The sequence below is a fragment of the Girardinichthys multiradiatus genome, chromosome 18 (assembly GCF_021462225.1).
Source record: "Girardinichthys multiradiatus isolate DD_20200921_A chromosome 18, DD_fGirMul_XY1, whole genome shotgun sequence".
NCBI lineage: Eukaryota > Metazoa > Chordata > Actinopteri > Cyprinodontiformes > Goodeidae > Girardinichthys > Girardinichthys multiradiatus.
The window spans coordinates 40,696,558-40,720,870 of record NC_061810.1 but is presented as its reverse complement, the minus strand read 5'-3'; the positions used below and the strand labels follow the sequence as shown (position 1 = coordinate 40,720,870).

At 40.5% G+C, this 24,313-nt stretch overlaps 1 protein-coding gene across 1 annotated transcript in view; it reads left to right on the top strand.

The window, feature by feature from the left end:
• Positions 1 to 22,339, top strand: part of LOC124883604 (syntaxin-1A-like) — a 103,208-nt gene extending 80,869 nt beyond the window's left edge. The window contains exons 7-10 of the mRNA XM_047390778.1: positions 5,857 to 5,930; positions 6,015 to 6,149; positions 17,718 to 17,828; positions 21,336 to 22,339. Coding sequence (XP_047246734.1) covers positions 5,857 to 5,930; positions 6,015 to 6,149; positions 17,718 to 17,828; positions 21,336 to 21,413 — 398 coding nt within the window. The 3' untranslated portion in view covers positions 21,414 to 22,339. The remainder of the gene's footprint in view (positions 1 to 5,856; positions 5,931 to 6,014; positions 6,150 to 17,717; positions 17,829 to 21,335) is intronic.
• Positions 22,340 to 24,313: the final 1,974 nt, after the last annotated feature.

The following is a 24,313-nucleotide window of genomic DNA, read 5'->3' as shown; positions in this document are numbered from 1 at the left end:
CATACCAAACAGCATCAACGAAATGGGGTTTGTTTGTTTATTGTCAGGACTTGAACAACGGACGAACCCAGAATGCAGACTAGCAGGCAACATGACGGTAGGTGAAAAACGATTTAATAAAAAACAAAAACTCACGCTCAGAAGAGGCAGGAACAAAACAATAAATGGGCTGGCAAGACAGACATGGCATGACCCGAAAAACAAGACATGAGCAAGATTTGAAAATGATTCCGCGATGAATAACTGAACAGGTGTGTATTTACGGAGCGTGACCAGGTGAAACAAGAAGACAGATTAATAGGTGCAGGTGATCCGAATAAACTTAATTGACAGAAGAACAAAACGTGGCTGGAGCAAAACAGAGACTCTTGAACACAAACTAACAGAAACTAGAAAAACATGAAACAAAAGCATAACCAGATCCGAAAACCAAACTTGACAAAACATGAACAAGACAACAAAACTAAAGTCTGACCAGAAAAACAAACAGAAACATGATTCAAAAATCTAACAAGAATAATAATAATAATAAACAGAAGAACGATTCAAAACCTTAACTGTGAAAAACATAAAGAAAAAACCCGAAACCAAAAAACCAAACAAACCCAAATCATAACATTTATAGTCTGAATATTTGACATGTTGATCCCATCAGAGTCAGTAACAGGCAGATTTTTGTGACTGGCTGATTGATTGGTGAATTTCTGATTCTTTTAACATAAATCAACCACAAATTAAGCTGTTCAGATATTTTTGCTGTAGGATGTAAAGGTAAGCAGAACTTCAAATAACAAAAATTTAATGGGAAGAGTTTGTCTTTATAAGAATGCCGTATTTTCCGCACTATAAGGCGCACTTAAAAACCTTTCATTTTTTCAAAAAATGACAGTGCTCCTTGTAATCCGGAGCGCCTTATATATGGATCAATTGGTTAATTGGTTGATCCATACTGGTTGTACACGGCGCTCTGTCAAAATGTTTCAGTACGACTGGTAAATTACAAAGCCGCACCGCTTGCAGCATTACGGCTACCGTAGTCAGGGGTGTCGCCGAAGTAATAGCGGTAAACACCTGTACTGTGCTTACTCCTAGTCCAACACCACTTGTGTGTGTATAACGTTTGAATGTACTGTTGCAGGAATTGTCTGAACTATATGTGATTAGAAGCTCAGTGTGTGGGGTGTTTGTTTCGTGTGTGTGTGTGGAAGATGTTGACATTACTCCTCCGGACAGAGGTGGCGCTGTGTGCTGCCGTAGCTGAGAATCAAGAGTGAAGGAGTGACATCGGTATTATTGTGTGTGTGGGGTGGGTAGAGACGGCGACCGGAGCAGCGGTGTATGAGTCTGTAAGCCCTGTGTTTTTACGTGCTGCAAAGTCATTAAAAAGAATCCCGAATCTCGTCAACAACTCAGTGTTTTGATGCTGTTTCTTCATGCTCAACTCAGCAACGTATGAGTGAGGGAGTTAACCCCGAGGAAACTAGTAACTTCGGCCCTGGAGAAAGCGTCTCCCCTGTGTCATCAGACTACGGTCAGGGGACAGAAACAGGAAAGGTTAACAGTACTAACGTTTGATTTAGTGCATCAAACTGTTTCTTTTACGTGTTTACTGAATCAGGGAAAAGTTCCCTTTCACGTTTTAACTAACGTTTGATTTCATCTTCAACTTCATAGACTCCAATGCATTCCTAACGTGCGGTTGGCTCTATTCAATAGAATTCTATGTAGAGGAGACCTTACCATGAGAGTGAATGGAGTTATCAGAACGCTGGTTTGTAGTGTATTAATAAAGTTTGACTGACGGACTTATCTGACTGTTTTGTTGACATTCTCTTTAGCACAGCTCCATCTAGTGGATGCATAACGCAACCCCAGTCAAACGTTTGACTGCAGTAGCTTCTATTCTATGCGCCTTATAATCCGGTGCGCCTTATAGTGCGGAAAATACGGTAACCATCTTGTGTTTTTTGACTAAAAAAGTGTTTTGCCTTTTCTTTTCTTGCTTATTGCTGTCCTGGTTTCTGCTATCTTTGATTCTTTTCGGTCATCCTAATGTTTGTGGTTAGTTGATAAACTCATATTACCTTTTGTCTCTATAAAGTATCATGTACTGTCAAATTTTGATTCTCTTTCAGGACCTGCATTTTGCATGAGGAAGAAAAAAAAATTATGGAATAGGAATAAAAGAATCCATTACCTGGTTATAAATAGATTGTTTATCTTTTACAGCTTCAAATCAGATCGATGGCTGCCTGGACAAAAAGCACAGGAGGAAATTTAAGTGAAAAATAATTAGTGTCTCAGGATAAAGTTTTACACCATTAATCTTCATTTGACATAATAATGAGCCAGACATTATCTTTGGGGAAATTATGCAATGCCTGACTGTTTAATGAGAAAGGAGCTTGATAGGATGCAGCACAATGTCTGAGCTGATAACCAGCTTCAGACAGGAGCCTATTTTGTTTCTATTAGAGCTGCTGGTCTGTAACTGTAGTTGTGGTACAAAACTATTCACACCCCTTTAACTTTTTAATTCTTGTCGCTCTACAGCCATAAACTTCAGTGGGTTTTATTGGAATTTTATGTGACAAACACAAAGTTGTGCATAATTGTGAAGCGGAAAAATGATACAAAGTTTTAAAATAATAATCAGACAATGGGATGTATGTTTGTATTCAGTCAGCTTTACTTTGATGCCTCCATTGCAATCAGCTGCTTTCAGACACCACTCTATTACTAAATAGAGTCCAGCTTTGTTTAGTTTAATCTCTCTATAAATCCAGCTGTTCTGTGAAGACCTCTGAAGATTGTTAGAGGATATTAGTGAACAGACTGGAACATGAAGCCCAAGGAGCACAGCAGGCAGGTCAGGGAGAACATTGTGAAGAAGTTTAAAGCACAGTTGGGTTATTAAACAATATCCTAAGCTTTGTACATTTCACAGAGCTCTGTTCAGTCCATAAATATGGAAGAAATATGGCACAACTGCAACCTTACCACGACATGCAACCAGCCAAGGGACCCAAGACGAATCTGGAGGAGCTGCAGAGATCCAGAGCTCAAGTGGGGGAATCTGCTGATGTAATTTTTTTGTTGTTGTGCAAGTCACAAATGTACGGAGAGTTGGCAAGAAGAAAGCCACTGCTCAAAGAAAGCCATATGAAGTGTAATTTGCAGTTTGCCTCAAGCAAAGGAGAGGATGCAGCAAACATGTGGAATGAGATGTTAGTCTAGTGAGACGAGGCCGATATGTACTATATGCAAAACTGTTCAGCATGTGCAGCAGAACACTAACACTGCGCAACATCCACATCATGAAACGTGGTAATGGGAGCATCATACTCTGGGGAGGCTTTTCCTCAGCAGAGACAGGAAGCACTTCAGAGCTGATGGAAAGAAAATCTGTTAGAGGCTTCAAAAGAGTTGAGACTGGGTTGGAGGTTCACCTTCTAAGAGGACAACCCCAAACATATGGCCAGAGCTACAATGGAATGGTTTAAAGAAGCATTTTCATTTGATATAATGGTCCAGTGAAAGTGCAAGGTTGTTTGTCCTGTATGTCTGTGTGTTGCCCTGCGGTGGTGACCTGTCCAGGGTGTACTCTGCCTCTCGCCCGTAGACTGGTGGAGATAGGCACCAGCTCCTCCATGACCCACTATGGAATAAGCGGTATAGAAGATGAATAAATGAGATCCTTCTAATCTAATATGACGGAGCTATATTACAAAGAATAAAGGGCAAAAGCTGGCTTACAGCAATAATTGGAGCAAATAGTTGTTGCAAAAAAGGTACTTCTTTAAGAACCGACTCAGGAGGGTTGAACCCAAAATGTCACACCTTTTAGATTATATTTTTGTAAATTGTTTTGAAGATGATGTATCCTTTACTTCTGCCCTACAATTATACATTGCTTTGTTTATCACATAAATCCCAAAAATGCTTTGAAGTTTGTGGTTGTAACATGAACAAATGTGAAGACGTTCAAGATAGATGAATGCTTCTGTAATGCACTGCACTCTGCTCTCTGTGATTCCTCTCTTAACTTTACTTTATTGATAACATTTGGCTGAGCCTCAGAGATATATAATGGAACAAGTAAAACCACAAACAGGCTCTTAATCCTGGGACTTTCAGATGATCTTCTCGAAATCCGGATGAAGGATAATACAGACTCATATCCTCTGCTGCAGCGGGTCCTTCTTTAAAATCTTGAAGGAAATGCTCATACCTGGTTCAGAGAGATTGATAAACAATGTTCTTTTATGAACAGAGAGAAGCAGCTCATCTTAAATGACCATGTAAGGGTTGTAAAGGAGGAGGTTGGCTGCTAACACTGTAGATATTTTATCAAAGGGATTTTATGGGATCTTAATCAACTTCAGTTAGGATAACCTTATAAATACAGTTTAACTACACAGTCCTTAACAAACAACATTGCAATAATATATAAAAGTGTCATCAAACAGTAATCAATGTTACCATTAGGAATGTAATTTTTAAAAGCATAGTTGCTAAAAAGAATACAGAAATATAATGATTAACTCATATAATCACAGAATAACAAGGTTATTCTTCTACCCTTCCTGGATGATGTTGTTCTAATGAAAGGAAAAGTCTCCCTGCGTTTAGTTGTTTTTAGGTTAAACATGCATGTTTCCACAGCCACACCTAGCAATACTGTTATACAACAAATATAACAATACAATATAGCCAGCATGTTTACAGATGCTATGATCGGTTAGCGGCAAAACCACTACCCCAATGCTAACATCTATGGAAAATCCTATTCCTTGCTAAGAATAACCAGTCATCAGTCAGTCAGTCATTTTCTACCCCTTCTTCCATAGTGTGTTGCAGGGAAGCCGGTGTCTATCTCTAGCAGTCTATGGGCGGGAGACGGGGTACACCCTGGACTGGTCACCAGTCCATCGCAGGGCAACACAGACACACACGGGACAAACAACCATGTACACACTCATGCATGCCTACGGGCAATTTAGAGAAACCAATTAACCTAATAGTCATGTTTTTGGACCGTAGTACCCGGAGAGAACCCACGCATGCACAGGGAGACATGCAGACTTCAAGCAGAGAGTTGAGAGGCTGGGAGTTGAACCCAGGACCTTCTTGCTGCAAGGCAACAGTGCTAACCACTGCACCACCGTGCAGCATCAGTTCCATAATAATAGACTTGTCAAGTAAATACTAATATGTACAAGCTTAACATATCACTAGCATGTATTAAAATACCCACAGGGATATGTTTCCTAATCTCTAAAGGAAGGAATAGCTGCTTTTTCTTGTAACTGCCAGTTTGTAGCAACTGCACTTCCATGGCAGCATCTGTAGCTTAAAGAGCCACCACTTGTGTTGTGTTGACCAGACTTTGAACTCAGTGAACTGCTGTATTGGAGGCATTCTGAAGCAGTAAATATCATTACATCAGACATGTGTTGGGGAGGTCTCTGCTTGGCTAGTCTCTATTACAAGACATGTAATACTTTTGGTTCACTGATATAAGAAGTCAAATATATAAGAGAAATGGGTGATTTTTGTAGTTAAAAGATGCTGGTACTGGGCTGAAATCTCTGGGTGGACCCTTTGGTTTTTGTCTGTCACTTGTAAACAACAGAATCAAGCCTCTTATTGCATCAGATTCTGCTGGTTTCTTTCACAGTGCTTTACCTTTTGTGACTGCTCTGCTTTGAATGTTTGTCCTATTGATTTCTGAGTTGTTTCTGCAAGAGTACCTAAATGTTTTGAAGATTTTTATCAAGCCGAAAATATTTTTTTCTCTTTACCATTTTAACACGGCCATAACATGTTTATTTCTTTGTCTGTTTTTCTCTTTAGCTGGCAGAAACACAACAAATGAGGAGCTAGAAAGCATGTTAGAGAGTGACAACCCGGCTATCTTTACCTCGGGGGTAAGAGACCCAACAGTAAATATATTTTTTAAATGTATTGTACTGTTTATCACTACCTCTTTTCCGGTGTCTTTTTCTCCCCAGATAATTATGGACAATATCACCCAACAAGCGATGAATGAGATCGAGACACGCCACAATGAGATTATCAAGCTGGAGAACAGCATCAGAGAACTTCACGACATGTTCATGGATATGGCCATGTTAGTGGAGAGCCAGGTGAAAAGCCCCATCCTACTCTCTGTCTCACTTCCTTTAGCTGTCTTGGTTTGCGGATCAGCTTAATGCACACAAATTAAATTAACCTGGAAATACTGCATATATATAGAAATTAAGTTAATTATAACTGCTATCCCGTTTTCCAAACAGAGATAAAACAGTTTTTCCTAAAGTAGATGCTTTAATGTAGAAAGAGCTGCTGCTTTGCCTTTCTGAAGTTGATCTTTGGGCAGAAACTGATTTAATTTGCAGACAACACGTTCAGTGTTAGCATAAATATAGACTTCTTATGCCACCAGAGTTGGCATGAGGTAATGGCTTCAGCTCCATCTGGTTCTCCATGCAAAGTATCTTAATAATTTTACTATTTTAGGACAGATCAGTTTTGGTTTAAGAATAATTTGCATTCATTCATTCATTTTTAAAGTTTCTTAGATTTCTGGATACATGCTTTATCTAAATAACTGCTGCATTTATAAAACAGTGTTTTGTTCAGGTCCTTAACTGTTAAAGAGATATAGAGCTTTAATGACTTCTCATATTTTCAGTTGTTTAGCATGATTTATTTATAAGTTAGAAGCATGGACAATTTCACTCAGTTACAAATGCTGATTGGTGCAAACTATGCGATTCTGGGATCATTCCGAGTCTAATCCAGAGATGTAATCTCTAAGATCCTTACAAAGACATCCATAATCCTCTAATGCAGAGTTGTGTCCTCAGAGAAATTCAGTGCTTCTGGTTAAACTGCAGGGCTGCTGCTGGTAGGTATGACTGCATGAGTGTGGGCTGAACCCCCCCACCTAAAGAGAACACCAACAGCAGCAAACTCAGACTGGTTTGCACAAAATGGAGGACAAAACAAAAATAAAACACATTGATATGTAATTAGATTTATTTTTTGGTCATTATTACCTTTGAAAAACAAAATGAATTGAATGGCAAGAATACGTAAGCTGAAGCATAAGCTTTTACACCTACATGTTTTAAAGGAATTATAACCTTAATGGTTGCAACTCTTCCTTAAAAATGCAACTTAAACACCAGCAAGGATATAATATTAAAAAAATATATGAAATTAGAACATGAAAATCAAGATCACCTGGTTTTCGTACATTTGTTAAATGCTAACCTAGCAAACAACAATCCTGATTCCTTATAACAACAAAATTACTCATATAACACATTTACACCTTATATATTTGTGTTGACCTTTACTTTTTTAAGCATACATTTTCCTTCAAGTTCCTACTTTGTTTCTTTAATTTTAAAGAACTTCTGAATACAGTTTGGAAGAAGATTATCTTATACTTTGTATATTATCAGTGCAGGACTGAGAATTTTTGTTGCCTGCAATTTAATAAAAATATTTTGCCAGTAATGTAATAACCATTTATAGTTGTTACAGCTTTTTTACTGTAGCATATAAACTGGTTTAGTGTTGGTTTTATGGGATTTATCCTATACCTATGCAACATGAATGGGACTATTAGGGAGCAATACAGCATGTTTGATGTTTCTTTGTTCTAAAATGTATTTTGATTCCTATAACATGTTTTAAACATTTCTGTTTTTACATTGTTTATATGAGGGTTCCAAGGAAAGTTCAGAAATCTAGTTTGTCTAGAATCTAGTGTTTATTTATCTACATTAGACCATTCATTTTAAAACATTATTTTCCTATCCAATGTTCTAAGCTTTTTCCAAAGTAATTTGTGGCACCCCACAAACAACCCTAGCTAAATCTGAGTCAGAATTAATTATATGTATGCACCTAAATCTATTAATAACGTAACTCTTTGTCCAAGAATATACCTTCCCTCTTAATTGTTAAGCTGGCCAACAGTAAATTCCCTACTGTTTGTTGTGCTCTACTAGATGCATTGCTGCCGTTGATGTAGACATATCTACTCTAAACCAGTGTTTTGTCCTGGTCCTCAAGGCACACTGCTCTGTAGGTTTTAGATGTTAACCTGCATTAACACACCTGATTCTGATGACTGCAGTTCAGTAACAGCCTATTAATGAGACATTGGTTGAAATCAGGTGTGCTGAACCAGGGAAGCACTTACAACATGCAGAGCAGTGTTTTCTTGAGGACCAGGATTGATAAACATTGCTCTAAAAATACTGGAAGTTAGTTTTTAAACTGTATTTAAATGTACACAACCACACATAAAACACAGGTACACAAACTGACAGAAGAATACTGTTTCATGAAAGTCTTATAATCTCCAGTGTCAGGATATTGCTATGACAAGAGGGTAATTGCATGTTTGTGTATTAATATCTGAATTTTTATTTACTTTCTTCATAGTTTGAGATGTAATTGTAGTTTTACCCATTTCAGCTTTGCTCTCTCTCTATGTCTCTCTATCCACAACTCTGTTTTCTTTTTGTTCACACAACCCTGTCACCACTCCAATGACTAAGCTCTAGAGAACACAGAAAGCTCCTTCCCTTCCAATAAAGCAAGGTAATTTAAGTCTATTTATAATTTCTTTGTTGTAAAATCTTTTTTTATTTTGCATGCATGCTGTGTAGACAGGCTTTAAATTGGACTAGTTATATGATCATAAAGGTGCAATGATAATTTCATTGTTACTGTGGGGACGGATATTATGAATACTAACTCCTGCTGTTTTATCCCATTATGTGCTTCACGCTTATTCTGTTAAGGCATTTGTGTAACATGTTAAATCTACAATTACAATAGAAACTCTTGCAACCTGATCACATAATTCAGAAGACTTGGGATTCCACCACCCACCTGGTTCTCTTACTTAAGGTTTGTCCACCATTAAGAAATGGCAGTGGTTACACGTTTACTGGATTATCAAAAGTCTGAATAATATTTTAACTGCATTAGGAGGACATTGATGAAGTGGTAGCCCAGGGGGACTTACCGCAGAAATCTGTGTAACTGCTTTGAGAAAAGCCTGTCCACCAGCCTGCTATCAGTCTCCATGGTAACCAACTGCTGTACTGGCTGAGGGTTTCTGGCAGTCTCCACTGTTTTTATTACTTCAGATTTTAACTCAGATATTCACCACGGCATCAGGATATAGATTTCAACTCAAACCCACAGCTTTATTGTCTGGATGGGAGGATGCTAGCTGCCAGCACCATTAGTCTGTCCAGTTAGATTCAGACACGTTGCTATGGAAACAATTCAAAACTTTCCTACAGGTGTACATCCTGTGCATATACTTGTAGCTGTAGATTATGCACCTGTCATCCAGGAGACAAGCGTTAGCATGCAGAAGGAGCGGTGTAGTTGTTACCTGCCGGTCAGCTCTAAAGCACACAGTGTGATCGTTGGCCGTCTTAGACAAAATCGTAAGAGGAGCTCTGTTTGCGAGCTTAAATCAGCACTAAGTTACCATTCAGATTTTCATTGTATCGAGCTTACACAGTGTGACAGGCTTTTGAATTCACAGTGTTTGCTGACTTAAGCCATTACATCCTCACTTAGCTGCCTTTTTAGCTGGTGGCCATATAGCTCCTACTCCATGATAAGCCATCTGTTATCTTCCAGACATCAGAGAAAAATAAACACTTTTCTGGAGGAAGAGAGGCAGGGATACAGGCTACTGCATTAAGACGTTATAAAAGATTTCCTGAAGGAACATTTTAAACTGTGCAGTCCCTGGACACGTTGGTTCTTTGCTGTGAATGCAACAAGCACTTTTTAAAGCATTTTGAGTCCCTTAAAGCAGTACTTTACGCAAAAAGTGGCCAAATGAGCATTTTGTAGATGCAAAATCATCAAAACCATGTCTAAATGCTTCGTTTGTATCACGACCAGAGACAGAGAACCCAAATTCAACCAAACACAAAGTGATAAGTTAAAAGGTTTATTCAGAAACTCAAGATCAGAGAGCAGGGGAACAGCAGTCAGCTTCCAGGAACCACTGTGAACAGAGAGACTAGTTAGTGGCTGAATAAAACCCAGGATTTGCAAGGAGTTAGATAAAGCCACCAATCTTCTCAGTCTGGGGATGAGGCACAGAATCCAGAGGAGGAAGTGATCCAGACAGTTAATGAGGAAGCGTCCAACAGACTGAAGTCGGATTGCCAACTGATCCAAATCCTCCGAGGAATTAGCTGAAGCTGTGACAGGAACACAGAGAGCTGTGATTGTCCTCTTGACAATAATTCCAGGTGGACTAGAGAGCCAGGCGGGCTCAGGCTGAATAAACCAGTGGCTAGGCTGAGGCGTAAATCCAGGGACAGAAACCGGGTTGAATTCCAGGGCTAGAGGCGTCAGACAAGGGGCAGGCAGAGGCATAAAACCAGAGGCAGAAAACAGTCGAAATCCAGAAATCCAATCCGTCAGACAAGGGGCAGGCAAGAAGGCAAAATCCGTGAGGCAAGGCAAGGTCAGAGAACAAGATCAGTCAGGAAGGAACGCTGGATAACTACTCACAAATGTTTTTGAAAATCTGGCACCGTCTGCCTGTCAGATGGCTGTATATAACTGCAGCTCCACAGGTGTGTGGCATGACGGTGATTGCGCAGCAGCGCAGCAGCAGACAGGTGAAGCAGATGAGTTGATTGCATGAGTGAGAGCAGAGCAGGCAGACGGGCCAGAATCATAACAGTTTGTTTTTATTTCATTTTTAAATAAAAATCAAACTACAAACATTATCTGTCAGCACTGCGTCCTCTCTTTGTTCTAAACAACTCTGATCATGGACTTGTGCACAGTAGTTCTTGGAAATAATTATTGCCGCACAACTGTTATGTTATTATGGAACAAAATGAATTTCGTCTGAAATTAGGTCAATATTTAATAGTTTAAAATCAAATGAATCAGTTTTTAAGTTTCAGTTTTTTTTTAGGTCTAACCTTGGGTCACTTTTAGACCAAGCAGTTTTGCTTGGTCTAAACCTGAATAAAACATTTGGGTTTAAATCATGGCTATAAATAGACATATCATTGACTCAAGTCTAAATGAGGTCTCTGCATAGTTTTAAAGTTATAGTCAGGTCTGTTGCTTGCTGGGAGGGAACATAGTTGGAACAACGCACCGTGAAGATGAAACTGCTCTGGTAGTATCCATTCTCAAGTGAACTTATCAAAGGCATTGTTAGTGTTCAACTTCGTTCCAGCCTTAAGGATGATTATCTTGCCTGATAGTAAAAATGGGGACACCACATAGGGCTTGATCCGGGAGACATGGAAGGTAGGGTGAACTTTCATGGCACGAGGCAGACGTAAACGAACAACCACAGGATTGATGATCTTGGATATGGGAAAGGGTCCCACAAAACGAGGTGCCAGCTTTCGGGAGTCAACCAGAAGCGGGAGGTCCTTGGTGGACAGCCAAACCTTCTGTCCCACCTGGTAGCTTGGAGCAGGGATTCTCTGACGATTTGCTGTGTGTGCCTGCACCTTTGACATTCTGATCATAGACCTTCTTGCCTTCCTCCAGATGTGCTGACATCTTAGGGGCGCGGCCTGAGCAGAAGGAACCTCAGCTTCTTTCATGGGACCATCTGTAACGTCCTGCTGATACCAGGGTGACAGAACAGACGTGAATCATGGCATGAATTAAGTACCTTGGGTACGAGGCGCTCCGGGACAAAACACCGATCAGGTGGGCATGAAGTTGGGATAGGGATGTCTTTGGTGGCATTTCTAACTTCCCCTTCCAATTCCAACATGGTGACAGAGAGTTTCACTGATTCCGGGAGAATAAACTCATCCTCCCCAGAGGCCTGTGACTCAGAGGGTTCCTGTATTCTGGACAGGGCGTCTGGTTTGCCATTTTTGACTCCAGGTCTGAAAGACAGAGAGACGTTGAATCTTCCAAAAAATAAAGCCCACCTTGTCTGCCTGGGATTAAGGCGCTTCGCAGATCTCAGGTACTCCAGGTTCTTATGATCTGTCCAAACAAGAAACGGTTCCTTAGCCCCCTCTAGCCAATGCCTCCACTTCTCGAGAGCCAACTTGACTGCCAACAGTTCTCGGTCCCCCACATCATAACTGCGCTCTGCTTGGGACAACGTCCTAGAAAAGAAGGCACATGGGTGAATACGATCATCAGAACCTCTTTGGCTTAGGACTGCTCCAACCCCAGTGTTTCAATTCAATTCAATTCAAAAATACTTTATTAATCCCAAAGGGAAATTAAATGTTGTTATAGCTCATATTATGAGGGTTTCCTCAAAGAGCCGTTGTAGATGCTGATGGCTGTGGGCAGGAAGGATCTCCTGTAGCGCTCCGTCTTACAGCAGATCTGAAGAAGCCTCTGACTGAAGACACTCTGTTGTTGTAGGACAGTCTCATGAAGAGGATGTTTTTCATTTTATGAAGAATCCATCTTTCCACAATGATCTCCAGAAGTTCCAGAGGAGTCCCCAGAACAGAGCCAGCCTTTTTTATCAGCTTGTTGAGCTTTTTTAAGTCCCTGGCTCTGATGCTGCTTCCCCAGCAGATGATGGTAGAAGAGATCACACTCTCCACAACAGACCTATAGAAGATATGCAGCATCTTGCTGCAAACACCAAAGGACCTAAGCTTCCTCAAGAAGTACAGTCTGCTCTGTCCCTTCTTGTAGATGGCTTCGCAGTTGCATCTCCACTCTAGTCTGTTGTCCAGGTGAACACCGAGGTATTTATACTCCTCCACCACCTCCACTTCTTCTCCCATGATGGAAATAGTTTTTGACTTATTCCTGTTTCTTTTAAAATCTACAATCATCTCCTTTGTTTTAGTCACGTTCAAAATGAGATGATTGTTTCCACACCATGCCACAAAGCGGTCCACCACCTTCCTGTACTCAGCTTCTTGTCCATCTCTGATCCACCCCACGACTGCAGAATCATCCGAGTATTTCTGCAGATGACAGGAGTCTGTCGTGTACTGGAAGTCTGAGGTGTACAGAGTGAAAAGGAATGGTGAGAGTACAGTCCCCTGTGGTGCTCCTGTGCTGCTGACTACCTGGTTAGACTCACAACCCTTCAGTCTCACAAACTGTGGTCTGTTTGTCAGGTAGTCTTTGATCCAGGAGATTGTTGAGGCCTCCACCTGAGTCTTCTGGAGTTTCTGACAAAGCAAATCAGGTTGGATTGTATTAAATGCACTGGAGAAATCAAAGAACATGATCCTCACAGTGCTGCTGGCTTTGTCCAGATGACAGTGGGTTTGTTGAAGCAGGTGTATGATGGCATCTTCAACTCCAACTCCACAGCGATAAACAAACTGAAGGGGTTCCTGATGGTTTACTGTTTGCTTACTAAGGTGGGCCAACAGGAGCATCTCTAGGACCATCATGATGTGAGATGTCAGGGCAACAGGTGTATAGTCATTGAGGACTGATGGGTGAGTTTTATTTGGTACCGGAACAAGACAGGAGGTCTTCCACAACACCGGAACCTTCTTCTGGGCCAGGCTAAGGTTGAAGAGGTGCTGCAGAATCCCACAAAGCTGCTCTGCACAGGCCTTCAGGACACTAGGGCTGACATGATCTGGACCTGCAGCCTTATTCCGATTCAGTCTCTCCAGTTGCATCTTCACTTGACTTCTTGAGACACACAAGTGGAAGGGGAAGCAAAGGAAGCATCAGCATCTTCTGATATGGCTGAAGGCAAACATGTAGAAGCAGAAGGGTCCATGGCTGACGTGGAAGATAAAAAATGTGAGGTGTTACTGGACAGCTGTGTGTCCTGTGGGTCAAAGGAGGGTGGAATGTCTGTTTGGCTGTGAGCAGGAGAGGAGGATGCGAAGTTTGTTTCTGAACTGAACCTCTTGAAGAATATGTTCAGTTCAGTGGCTCTGTCCAGACCTCCATCGGTCTGATCATCCTTCTGCTTGAAGCCTGTGATCTTCTTCATCCCTGTCCACACATCTCTGATATTGTTTTGCTGGAGCTTGCTCTCCAGCTTCTTCTTGTACACCTTCTTGCTGTCTCTTATCTTGACTTTAAGTTGCTTCTGTATACTCCTCAATAATTCTCTGTCTCCCTCTCTGAAGGCTCTTTTTTTCTTGTTAAGCAGGTCCTTCAGGTCACTGGTGATCCAAGGTTTGTTATTGGGGAAGCATCTCACGGTTCTGGTGGGGATGATGTTATCCACACAGAAGTTTATATAGTCGGTTACACACTCAGTCATGGCACTGATGTCCTCTCCATGTGGCTGGCACAGTGCGTCCCAGTCTGTAGCCTCAAAGCAACCTTGCAGAGCTTCTTCAGCTTCCTGTGACCATTTTCTCACAGTCCTCTTTATTACAGGTTGCCTCTGAACAAGGGGCTTATATTTCAAGCAGAGAAAAACAAGATTGTGATCTGATTTGCCTAGAGGAGGTCTTGCTGTAGAGATGTATGAGTCCTTGACATTTGCATAAAACAAATCCAATGTTTTGTTTTCTCTGGTAGAGCAGCTGACAAACTGTTGAAACGTTGGAAGTGTAGCAAAGAGTGAAGCATGGTTAAAATCACCAGAAATTGCCATAAAAGCATTGGGGTTTTGTGTCTGTAGCTTAGCAACAACTGAGCTGATGGCATCACATGCAGTGTCGGCAACAGCTGAAGGTGGAACATAAACTGTTGCCAAAATAACACTGGTGAACTCTCTGGGTAAATAATATGGACAAAAACTTACTGCCAACAGTTCAATATCTGGACTGCAGAGATGACACTTCACAGTTACATGTCCTGGATTACACCATCTGTTGTTCACAAGTACTGCCAGTCCACCTCCTTTACATTTGCCGCTCCTCTTTAAATCTCTGTCTGGTCGTATGGTTAAAAAGCCCGGCAGAGAGACGCTGGAGTTGGGGAAATGATCCTGCAGCCATGTCTCAGTAAAACACATAATACTGCATGACTGGTACTCTGGCTGGGTCCTTTGTAGGGCTTGGAGTTCATCCAACTTGTTTCCCAACGATCTCACATTGCCCATCATAATCGACGGAAGAGATGGTTTGAACTTCCTCCTTCTCTCTCTTCTCTTAGCTCCTGCTGTGCATCCACGGCGTCTCCTTTTCAACTCATCAGGGATTTGGGGTTGTAGTTGAAGTATTATTTGAGCTTTTGAGATATTAATCAGCTGCTCCCGGTTGAAAGAAACAACCCCGTTGCCATGGCAATGCATCATAACAAATGTCCAAAAATAGAAAGTATTAAGAAAAATCCTCCAAGCTGCACAGCATCTGACACCGGAGTGGACAGTCGTCCAAAAAAAATCAACTGTATCCACCACAAGAGGAATAGTTCCCAAAAAAGAATAAATCAGAATCAGGCGTCAACCTCCACTCTGAACTGTTTATCAGGGTTAGGGGACCGTAGAACAGGAGCAGATGTAAATAAACCTTTGAGCTTGAAAAAAGCTCTTTTGGTCATCTCCTTCCATACAAACTTGGTCTTAGACGAAGTGAGAGAAGGCTGCTACAAGGCTATAATTTCCGATGAAACGTCTGTAAAATTAGCAAACCCCAGAAACCTTTGAAGTTGTTTGCGATCGGTAGGAGAAGGCCATTCCAAGACCGCCTTGACTTTGGAGGGGTCCACTATGACTTGGTCTGGAGAGATGATTAATCCTAGGAATGAAGTGGTAGTGGTGTAAAACTCACTTTTCAGCTTTGACAAACAGATGATTTTGAAGAAGATGGAGGACAACGGTCCGAACATGACTTCTGAGAGTTTCCAGATCCTGGGAATAAATCAGAATGTCGTCAAGGTAAACAAAAACAAACTGTCCAACCATGTCCCTCAGGACATCATTCACCAATGCCTGAAAAACTGCAGGGGCATTGGTTAAACCAAAAGGCTTTACACAGTACTCAGTGACCAGTGGGAGTGTTAAATGCCGTCTTCCATTCATCCCCCTCCTTGATACGAACAAGGTGGTAAGCGTTTCTCAAATCCAACTTAGAGAAGATCTTGGCGCCTTGAATCTGGTCGAAAGCAGTGTTCATAAGTGGTAGAGGGTATCGGTTCTTGATGGTGATGTCGTTTAAAACCCTGTAGTCGATACATGGTGTCAAGGAACCATCCTTCTTTCCCACAAAGAAGAAGCCTGCCCCTGCTGGAGAAGAAGAAGGTCTGATAATACCAGCTTTTAGTGACTCATCAACATACTTGCTCATGGCTTGGTTCTCTGGTCCTGACAATGAATACAATCGACCCCTAGGGGGAGAAGTGCCAGGTAGGAGCTCGATGGCGCAGTCATAGGGTCTATGAGGTGGAAGTGCTGTGCCCCTGGACTTGTTGAAAACCTCCTTAAACGCATGATATTCGGGTGGCACCTTAGACAGATCGGGGTATGTCTCCTCAATATCATTCTCCGGAATACTATCTGTAGAGGCAGAAGACAGACAAGTGGCCGAGCAGGACTTAGCTCAGCCCAATATCTCTTTGGCTTGCCAGTCAATGTGGGGGCTGTGCTTTTGTAACCAGGAGGCCCCTAAAACAATGGGTAGTTTAGGCGAGTTGATGATCCTGAATGTGACTTCGTCCTGATGATTGCCCCCCAGTGTGAGTCTTATTACATCTGTTTTGTAGTGTGAACTGTTGATACTATGACCATCCAATGCCAGAACATTACGGGTGTCAGACGTGGGAAGGAGCTTGATGTCATGGTCCCTGGCGAACGACTCATCCATAAACTCTGTGTCCGCCCCTGAGTCACTGAACTCTGAGACCTGATGAGAATCAGAATCAGAATCAGAAAAGCTTTATTGCCAAGTACGTTTTTGGACATACAAGGAATTTGTTTTGGCGTAGTTGGTGCAATACAGTACAAATTAAACAGTATAAACATATCTACAATATAATATAAATATATGTGCACAGTTTTAAGTGAGTGAGAGTAAATATAGAGCAGTATAAGATGCAAGAGCAATACAACAGTGCAGGTGATCATTGTGCAAGTATGGCAGTGCAAGTAAAGCAGGAGTCCAAGCTGAGCGTTAATGTAACGCATAGAGTTACAGGTTACAGGTGTAAGTAGAAGACACTTGAATGGTTGCAGGAAATGTGCATGAGGAGACAGACAGTTGACGTCAGCTGAGTAGAGTTCTCCTCACCTCTACTGAACTAAAGAAAATCTACCAGATGTTTTATCCCTGGACTACATTCAAGCAAAAGATGGTGATTAGTATTTCATGAAAGAAATAACATAACTGACTGTTCACCCATGCTGAGTGGTGGAAGAGAAGTGGAGCCATTTGGAAAGTGCAAGCTGTGGGTGGTAAAGGAAAAACTGGGTTGGGAGCCACTGATCTAAGTGATGCTATTGTTAAAGTCTGGTTCCTGCTTTCACTAACACTCTCTTTCTCTCTTCTTATTTTTTGTGCAGGGTGAGCTGCTGAACAACATTGAGCGGTGTGTTCTGGGCGCTCAGGAATATGTGGAGGAAGCAAAGGAGCGCATCCCGCAATGCAAAAAGTTCAAAAAGACCAACAAACGGGTGACATAATTATGTCCTTCTCTTTCTACCTCCTCTTTCCTTCACCTCCTCTCTATCTTTATCCCCTCCTCCTGCTCCTGCCCACACACCTGGTTCCTTCTTTCTACTCCCATCTGTGCGTCTCCCACACCTCCTCTCTAACTAACCTTCCTAGGGGGAAATGATAGACCGCATAGAGTACAATGTGGAGCACTCAGTAGACTATGTGGAGAGGGCAGTATCAGACACTAAGAAGGCGGTTAAATACCAGAGTAAAGCCCGGAGGGTGAGTTACTGAGACAAGAGTGCATGCACAAAAAAATGCAACTTCAGAAGCATTGCATGCACCAGTGTTGATTGTTGTCTGTTTGCATGTTTACCTATTATATAATTTGTCAATGTCTGTGTGTTGTGATTGTAGTGAACACAACTTGTGGCACTAAGTGGAAGACAGAGCTGTGTTGACGTCTGGTGGTACCTACTCATTCAGGATGATGTATCTCTAAATGCATCTTTGGATTTGTTAAGAAAGTGACAAAAACATGTTATCAGATCCAGGGACCTTTAGTGGGTTTGGTCTTCTGATTCCAACTGCGTTTTACATGAAAATATGAATATGTACACACTGAGAGTCATAACTCCTTGTTTGATCTATTGCGTTGTTACCTAGCGTTGTAGTACCCAAGAATTCTGCTGTAGCAATTGAGAAAGCAACCATATTAATTTTATATTAGTCGCAGTATCAGTTTCTATTAGCAATCCCTCTGAAGGGATTCTTCTTAATCAAGCAGCTCTAATTGAACACTTTCCAGGATTTTTTAATTATAAAATATTTTATTTACAGAATCCCAATATTGACACTTCAATTGACATTAAATGGCTACATTTGAGTTATCCACTTTTCAAAAGCTGATTGGATTCCAGCTTCATCAAAAGTTCAGTCAATTTCTCTCCCTCTCTCTCTTTCTCTCTCTGAAATTTAAATGCAAAAGTCTCTGCACATAGCTAAGATTTTTTTTTACCCAACTTAATTTAAGAAAACGTTAGTAAGCGAGAAAAAGAGGAGAAATTCCTTTGGGTCAAATCAGCTTTTTTTTTTGGAAAATCAGATGTCTCTATTTGGCCTGCGTCATGTTTTCAGTGAACTGGACCGTGTCGTTTCACCTCACAGGGCAACCTCTGTACAATCATCTGGCTAAAATCATTGGATGGTTAAACGGCTCCTAATAAAAGTTTATCAAAGTTTAAATGAAGACTAAAATTTCAAAAAGTCTGGTAAAAACCAACAAGATCATATCTAAGTTTGTACAATGCTACAGGATTTTTATCTTTGTGGAACTTTGTAGATGGTTCATAAGTTTTAGTCTAATTGAGCTGTACTTGTTTGATTAAATCTGTTAGCAAATCCTTAGAAATGGATTAGCTTAACAGAGGAAGGTGATCTTCTGACTTTGGTAGGTACCTGTTAAATCATTTAGCTGTATAAAATAACAAATTCCTGATCTAAAACCTTCTTTCTTTCTTTCTTTCTTTCTTTCTTTCTTTCTTTCTTTCTTTCTTTCTTTCCCCATTGACCCATTATTTGACACTTTGCTCTTCCTGTTCCCCATCCAGAAGGTGATCCTGATAGGAGGTTGTGTCGCATTGTGTCTCACCATCCTCATTATTTCTCTTGCTGTCGGCCTCAGTTAGGACCCTGACACCTCCACACAGAGCAGACAGGGGAGAGTGTGATAGTACTGATTAGAGACTGTCAAGCAAACACCATTAGCTGCTATTAAAGTGGCTCAGCAAAGCACAGTCAGCACTGTCGATGTATTTTTCATTTATGGGCTACTTTTTATATTGTCAGATCGAGACGTTTTATATTGCTTTTGTGCATGCTGTGTGTTTTATTTTGCATGTTTTCTGAAAATGGGTAAATGGGTTGCTTAGTGTTCAGAATTAGGTGTGCATTCCTTGTATTTAGCACATGTATCTCAGAATAGTTCATACACAACCAATGCTTTTTAAAACTTGTTGATACTAAATTTAGAAAAACATTCTAGAAAGACTTCACTCTGTCTGGTAAAATCTAGTCAGACTATTGAAATTTTCAGCAAGCTCCCAGTGAAATAACATCTAATAACTTCCCAGAACCTCACAAAACATATGAACTAACCCTTTAACTGCACTACCATAATGTCGCTATCAAAACATAATTGCAGGATACTGTCTGTCATACCATACAAGCTCTGTAAACTCAGTTAGTTTTCCAACAACGTATTTCTTTCCCATTTCATGCTAACGCTAAACGTAGTGCTTGAAAAGGAAGACAAAATGTTGATATATAATCTGCTGTTATTTGGCTCAGACACTAAGAAAACAAATGTTGCTGCTGCTGCTAATGATTGCAGTTAAACATTCAAGGGGGAACATTTAGACAGAGTGCATTTTGATTTAATTTAATTTAATTTAATCAGCAGACTATTTGCACTCACAGAGGTCATATAAAAACTAAAAAAAAGGAAAATAACATATGTTCCTGCCTGAGAAACTTTATGCTTCACGAAAACCAAACCCCACCGTCGCTTCACTAGTCTGGCTGCTGACTTCTCTAGAGCTATACACTGTCAATGTGACTTCAGGTGTCTTTTCGTCCCTAAGCTCTGGGTTTTTTATTCCCTTAATGCCAAGATTCAAATTGTTTCATAATCCTTAGACAAAAATTGTATAGAGACTATATAAGGTCTTTTGGGAAAGTAAGAGTGCTCACTCCGTCCGTTGCCTATAAGCCGCCAAACATCCCTTTCACATTATTCACATTTAAAATGGTTTCTATTTGTCACTAAAGCAACCTATTTAGTTTTTAAAATTATTTACAGTCATGCTGTACTGTTACTACATCATTGTCCATAAGCAGTAATGGCTTGACTCCATAAACTCCTTTTGTGTTAGATTGAAAAGTTTTTAAACTCCTTATTTGCTTTGTAAAATAATGGAATTTCAATTATTTGTTATTTCATATATTTAAACATTTTAGCTTTTTTGGCCTTAAAATATGATGCTATTTGCCTTTAATACTGTATAAGTCCACTAGCTGCTCTTTAGTTCCTAGTTTGGAGCCAAATGCGAGCTATGAAGTATCTTGTTTTTTTGTTTTGTTTTGTTTTTTGTGACACTGGTTGTTTATGAACTATATTTATTGAGATGCTGTTTAAAAGTCTATCTTGAGCTTTTTTCAGTGTACCACCAGAGGGCGCTAAAACTGATCATTCTAGTGTTCCTGTGTCATGGTCTTTAAATCTGAGGAGAGATCATGTTTGTTGGACGTGTAAAATGCCACTAAGGCAGAGAGAGCTCAGTATGGTGCAACTTAAGAACAGTACATTCGTTTTTAATTGAATCTCATCTATTTATCTTTAAATTAAATCAGGCAACCTAAAAGTAAAATTCTGCTAATGCTGCAGCAGCTTAAATTCCAGCTGAATCCCATCTCAGCAGACAAACCTTTTGAAAAATTGAGTATCATGTTAATTGATTAGTTACATGTTTTCTTAAGTTTCCCAGAGTTCTATCTACCTGTTGAACAAAATGCAGGAAGCAAATATTCTAAAGTGAGCTTTTACAAATCCTTGTAACAGTTACACTCCAGGAATTTCTTTTATATGAAATATCACTTTTCTCTTCTAAGCTGCATTTTGTTCAAAAAGCATCAAAGTCCCGTTGAAACTGCTAACATATTTGCCTCTCTTTCCTATTTGCTGCGTGGGATTTATGTTTTTTTTTACTGTTTTTGTTGAACCCTCTATAGAAGAAAATTATGATCCTTATATGCTGTGTGGTTTTGGGAATTGTCATCGCTTCCATAGTTGGAGGAACTCTGTCTTAAACCTCCACCACCATCGCACAGAAACACACACACACACACAGTCACAAAGCTACACACACGCACACATAAACACTGGCAAAACCAGAACAGAGCAGTTATCAGTTTCCTGTTTGGAGAAATTGCAGTGCAGGACATGTTTAGCATGAGATGTGTCACATACTGATGCATTCTACACACAGTGTACAGGGCCAGAGGTGTTCTCGCTTGAGTTGCTATTTTGTAAATGTGTGGTGCTGCAAATTGTTCATCTGGTGTTGTCAAGGGTATAATGTTTCTTAAAATGGGACGTTATGAAAATGATACGTAAAGTTATTCTTAGACATTCCAAATTGCAAGTATGACACTACTTTGTAATATCTGTTTTGTGTTGTACAAGCAAAGTGACGGGTCACTCATCCGCAGTGTTTTCAGAGACAATATTTTGCATATTTACTTATTTGAGGTTTTGGAGTCTTTTGAAATATTTTATCCTAGCTTCCTTCGAAGCCCTGCATGGTTTAGTTCACTGTAAAGTGTTGTTTTGTGTTCAAAAGCAAGAGGGAACAACAAAAAGAAAGCAAACCCTATACAGGTGTTAATGTTTTGCTTGTTGAATCATCACACTGCCAAACTTCTTTTGTTTTACTATTTTTTTATACATAGCTGAAGCAATCTGACCAAACTGATGTGGCTCTCTGTATGCATGTATGTTTAAAAACATAATGTTCTGTAGCTTCTTGTCTGAATGTGGACCATCGAGTCACACTGGAGTGTTGGTGGTTAGCCATCTGTGTCTTTATTTTTTAACTGATACAAAGCTTTCTAACACTGCCAGTCAGCTCCACTAAGCTAACCAGAGTCTAACCTAGCTAAATGAAATGAATACAGTGCCTTGCGAAAGTATTCGGCCCCTTTGAACTTTTCAACCTTTTGCCACATTTCAGGCTTCAAACATAAAGATATAAAATTCAAATGTTTTTGTGAAGAATCAACAACAAGTGGGACACAATCGTGAAGTGGAATGAAATTTATTGGATGTGTCAAACTTTTTTAACAAAAAACTGAAAAGTGGGTCATGCAATATTATTCGGCCCCTTTACTTTCAGTGCAGCAAACTCACTCCAGAAGTTCAGTGAGGATCTCTGAATGATCCAATGTTGTCCCAAATGACTGATGATGATAAATAGAATCCACCTGTGTGTAATCAAGTCTCCGTATAAATGCACCTGCTCTGTGATAGTCTCAGGGTTCTGTTCAAAGCACAGAGAGCATCATGAAGACCAAGGAACACACCAGGCAGGTCCGAGATACTGTTGTGGAGAAGTTTAAAGCCGGATTTGGATACAAAAAGATTTCCCAAGCTTTAAACATCCCAAGGAGCACTGTGCAAGCAATCATATTGAAATGGAAGGAGTATCAGACCACTGCAAATCTACCAAGACCCGGCCGACCCTCTAAACTTTCATCTCGAACAAGGAGAAGACTGATCAGAGAAGCAGCCAAGAGATCCATGATCCCTCTGGATGAACTGCAGAGATCTACAGCTGAGGTGGGAGAGTCTGTCCATAGGACAACAATCAGTCGTACACTGCACAAATCTGGCCTTTATGGAAGAGTGGCAAGAAGAAAGCCATTTCTCAAAGATATCCATAAAAAGTCTCATTTAAACTTTGCCACAAGCCACCTGGGAGACACCAAACATGTGGAAGAAGGTGCTCTGGTCAGATGAAACCAAAATCAAACTGTTTGGCCACAATGCAAAACGATATGTTTGGCGTTAAAGCAACACAGCTCATCACCCTGAACACACCATCCCCACTGTCAAACATGGTGGTGGCAGCATCATGATTTGGGCCTGCTTTTCATCAGCAGGGACAGTGAAGATGGTCAAGATTGATGGGAAGATGGATGGGGCCAAATACAGGACCATTCTGGAAGAAAACCTGTTGGAGTCTGCAAGAGACCTGAGACTGGGACGGAGATTTATCTTCTAACAAGACAATGATCCAAAACATAAAGCCAAATCTACAATGGAATGGTTCACAAATAAACGTATCCAGGTGTTGGAATGGCCTAGTCAAAGTCCAGACCTGAATCCAATCGAGAATCTGTGGAAAGAGCTGAAGACTGCTGTTCACGAATGCTCTCCATCCAACCTCACTGAGCTCCAGCTGTTTTATAAGGAAGAATGGGCAAGAATTTCAGTCTCTCGATGTGCAAAACTGATAGAAACATACCCCAAGCGACTTGCAGCTGTAATTGCAGCAAAGGGTGGCGCTACAAAGTATTAACGCAAGGGGGCCGAATAATTTTGCACGCCCCACTTTTCAGTTTTTTATTTGTTAAACAAGTTTGACACATCCAATAAATTTCATTCCACTTCACGATTGTGTCCCACTTGTTGTTGATTCTTCACAAAACAATTGAATTTTATATCTTTATGTTTGAAGCCTGAAATGTGGCAAAAGGTTGAAAAGTTCAAGGGGACCGAATACTTTCGCAAGGCACTGTATATGTGCATTTTGAAATAAAACAGTCATTGACAGTATCAACACAAAGTAGGAGTGGCCCTCATTCGTTTTTATGGACACATCACACATGCACAAACTGCAACCGTGTTACCATGTTGCCTACTCAACGTGTTGCCTTTGTGTTGTATTGTGATAAACTGGTTTTGTATGTTTAAACTTGTTTTTCTTTCTGTTTTCAAGTAAAGTCTATTTGGAAAAATATCTGCAGAATTTGTGTTTTGATTTGCAGAAGAACTTCGGGGGGAGAAAAACTTGGAGGCCCTTAGCATACAACACCTTCCACATTTGCTAGCACCTCTGATGACTTTTAAAGGAGACGCAGCAGGGGGGGCATAACTTGGATATATTAAAACCTTTTTTCACTTTTCAAATGGCAGATTTATAAATGAA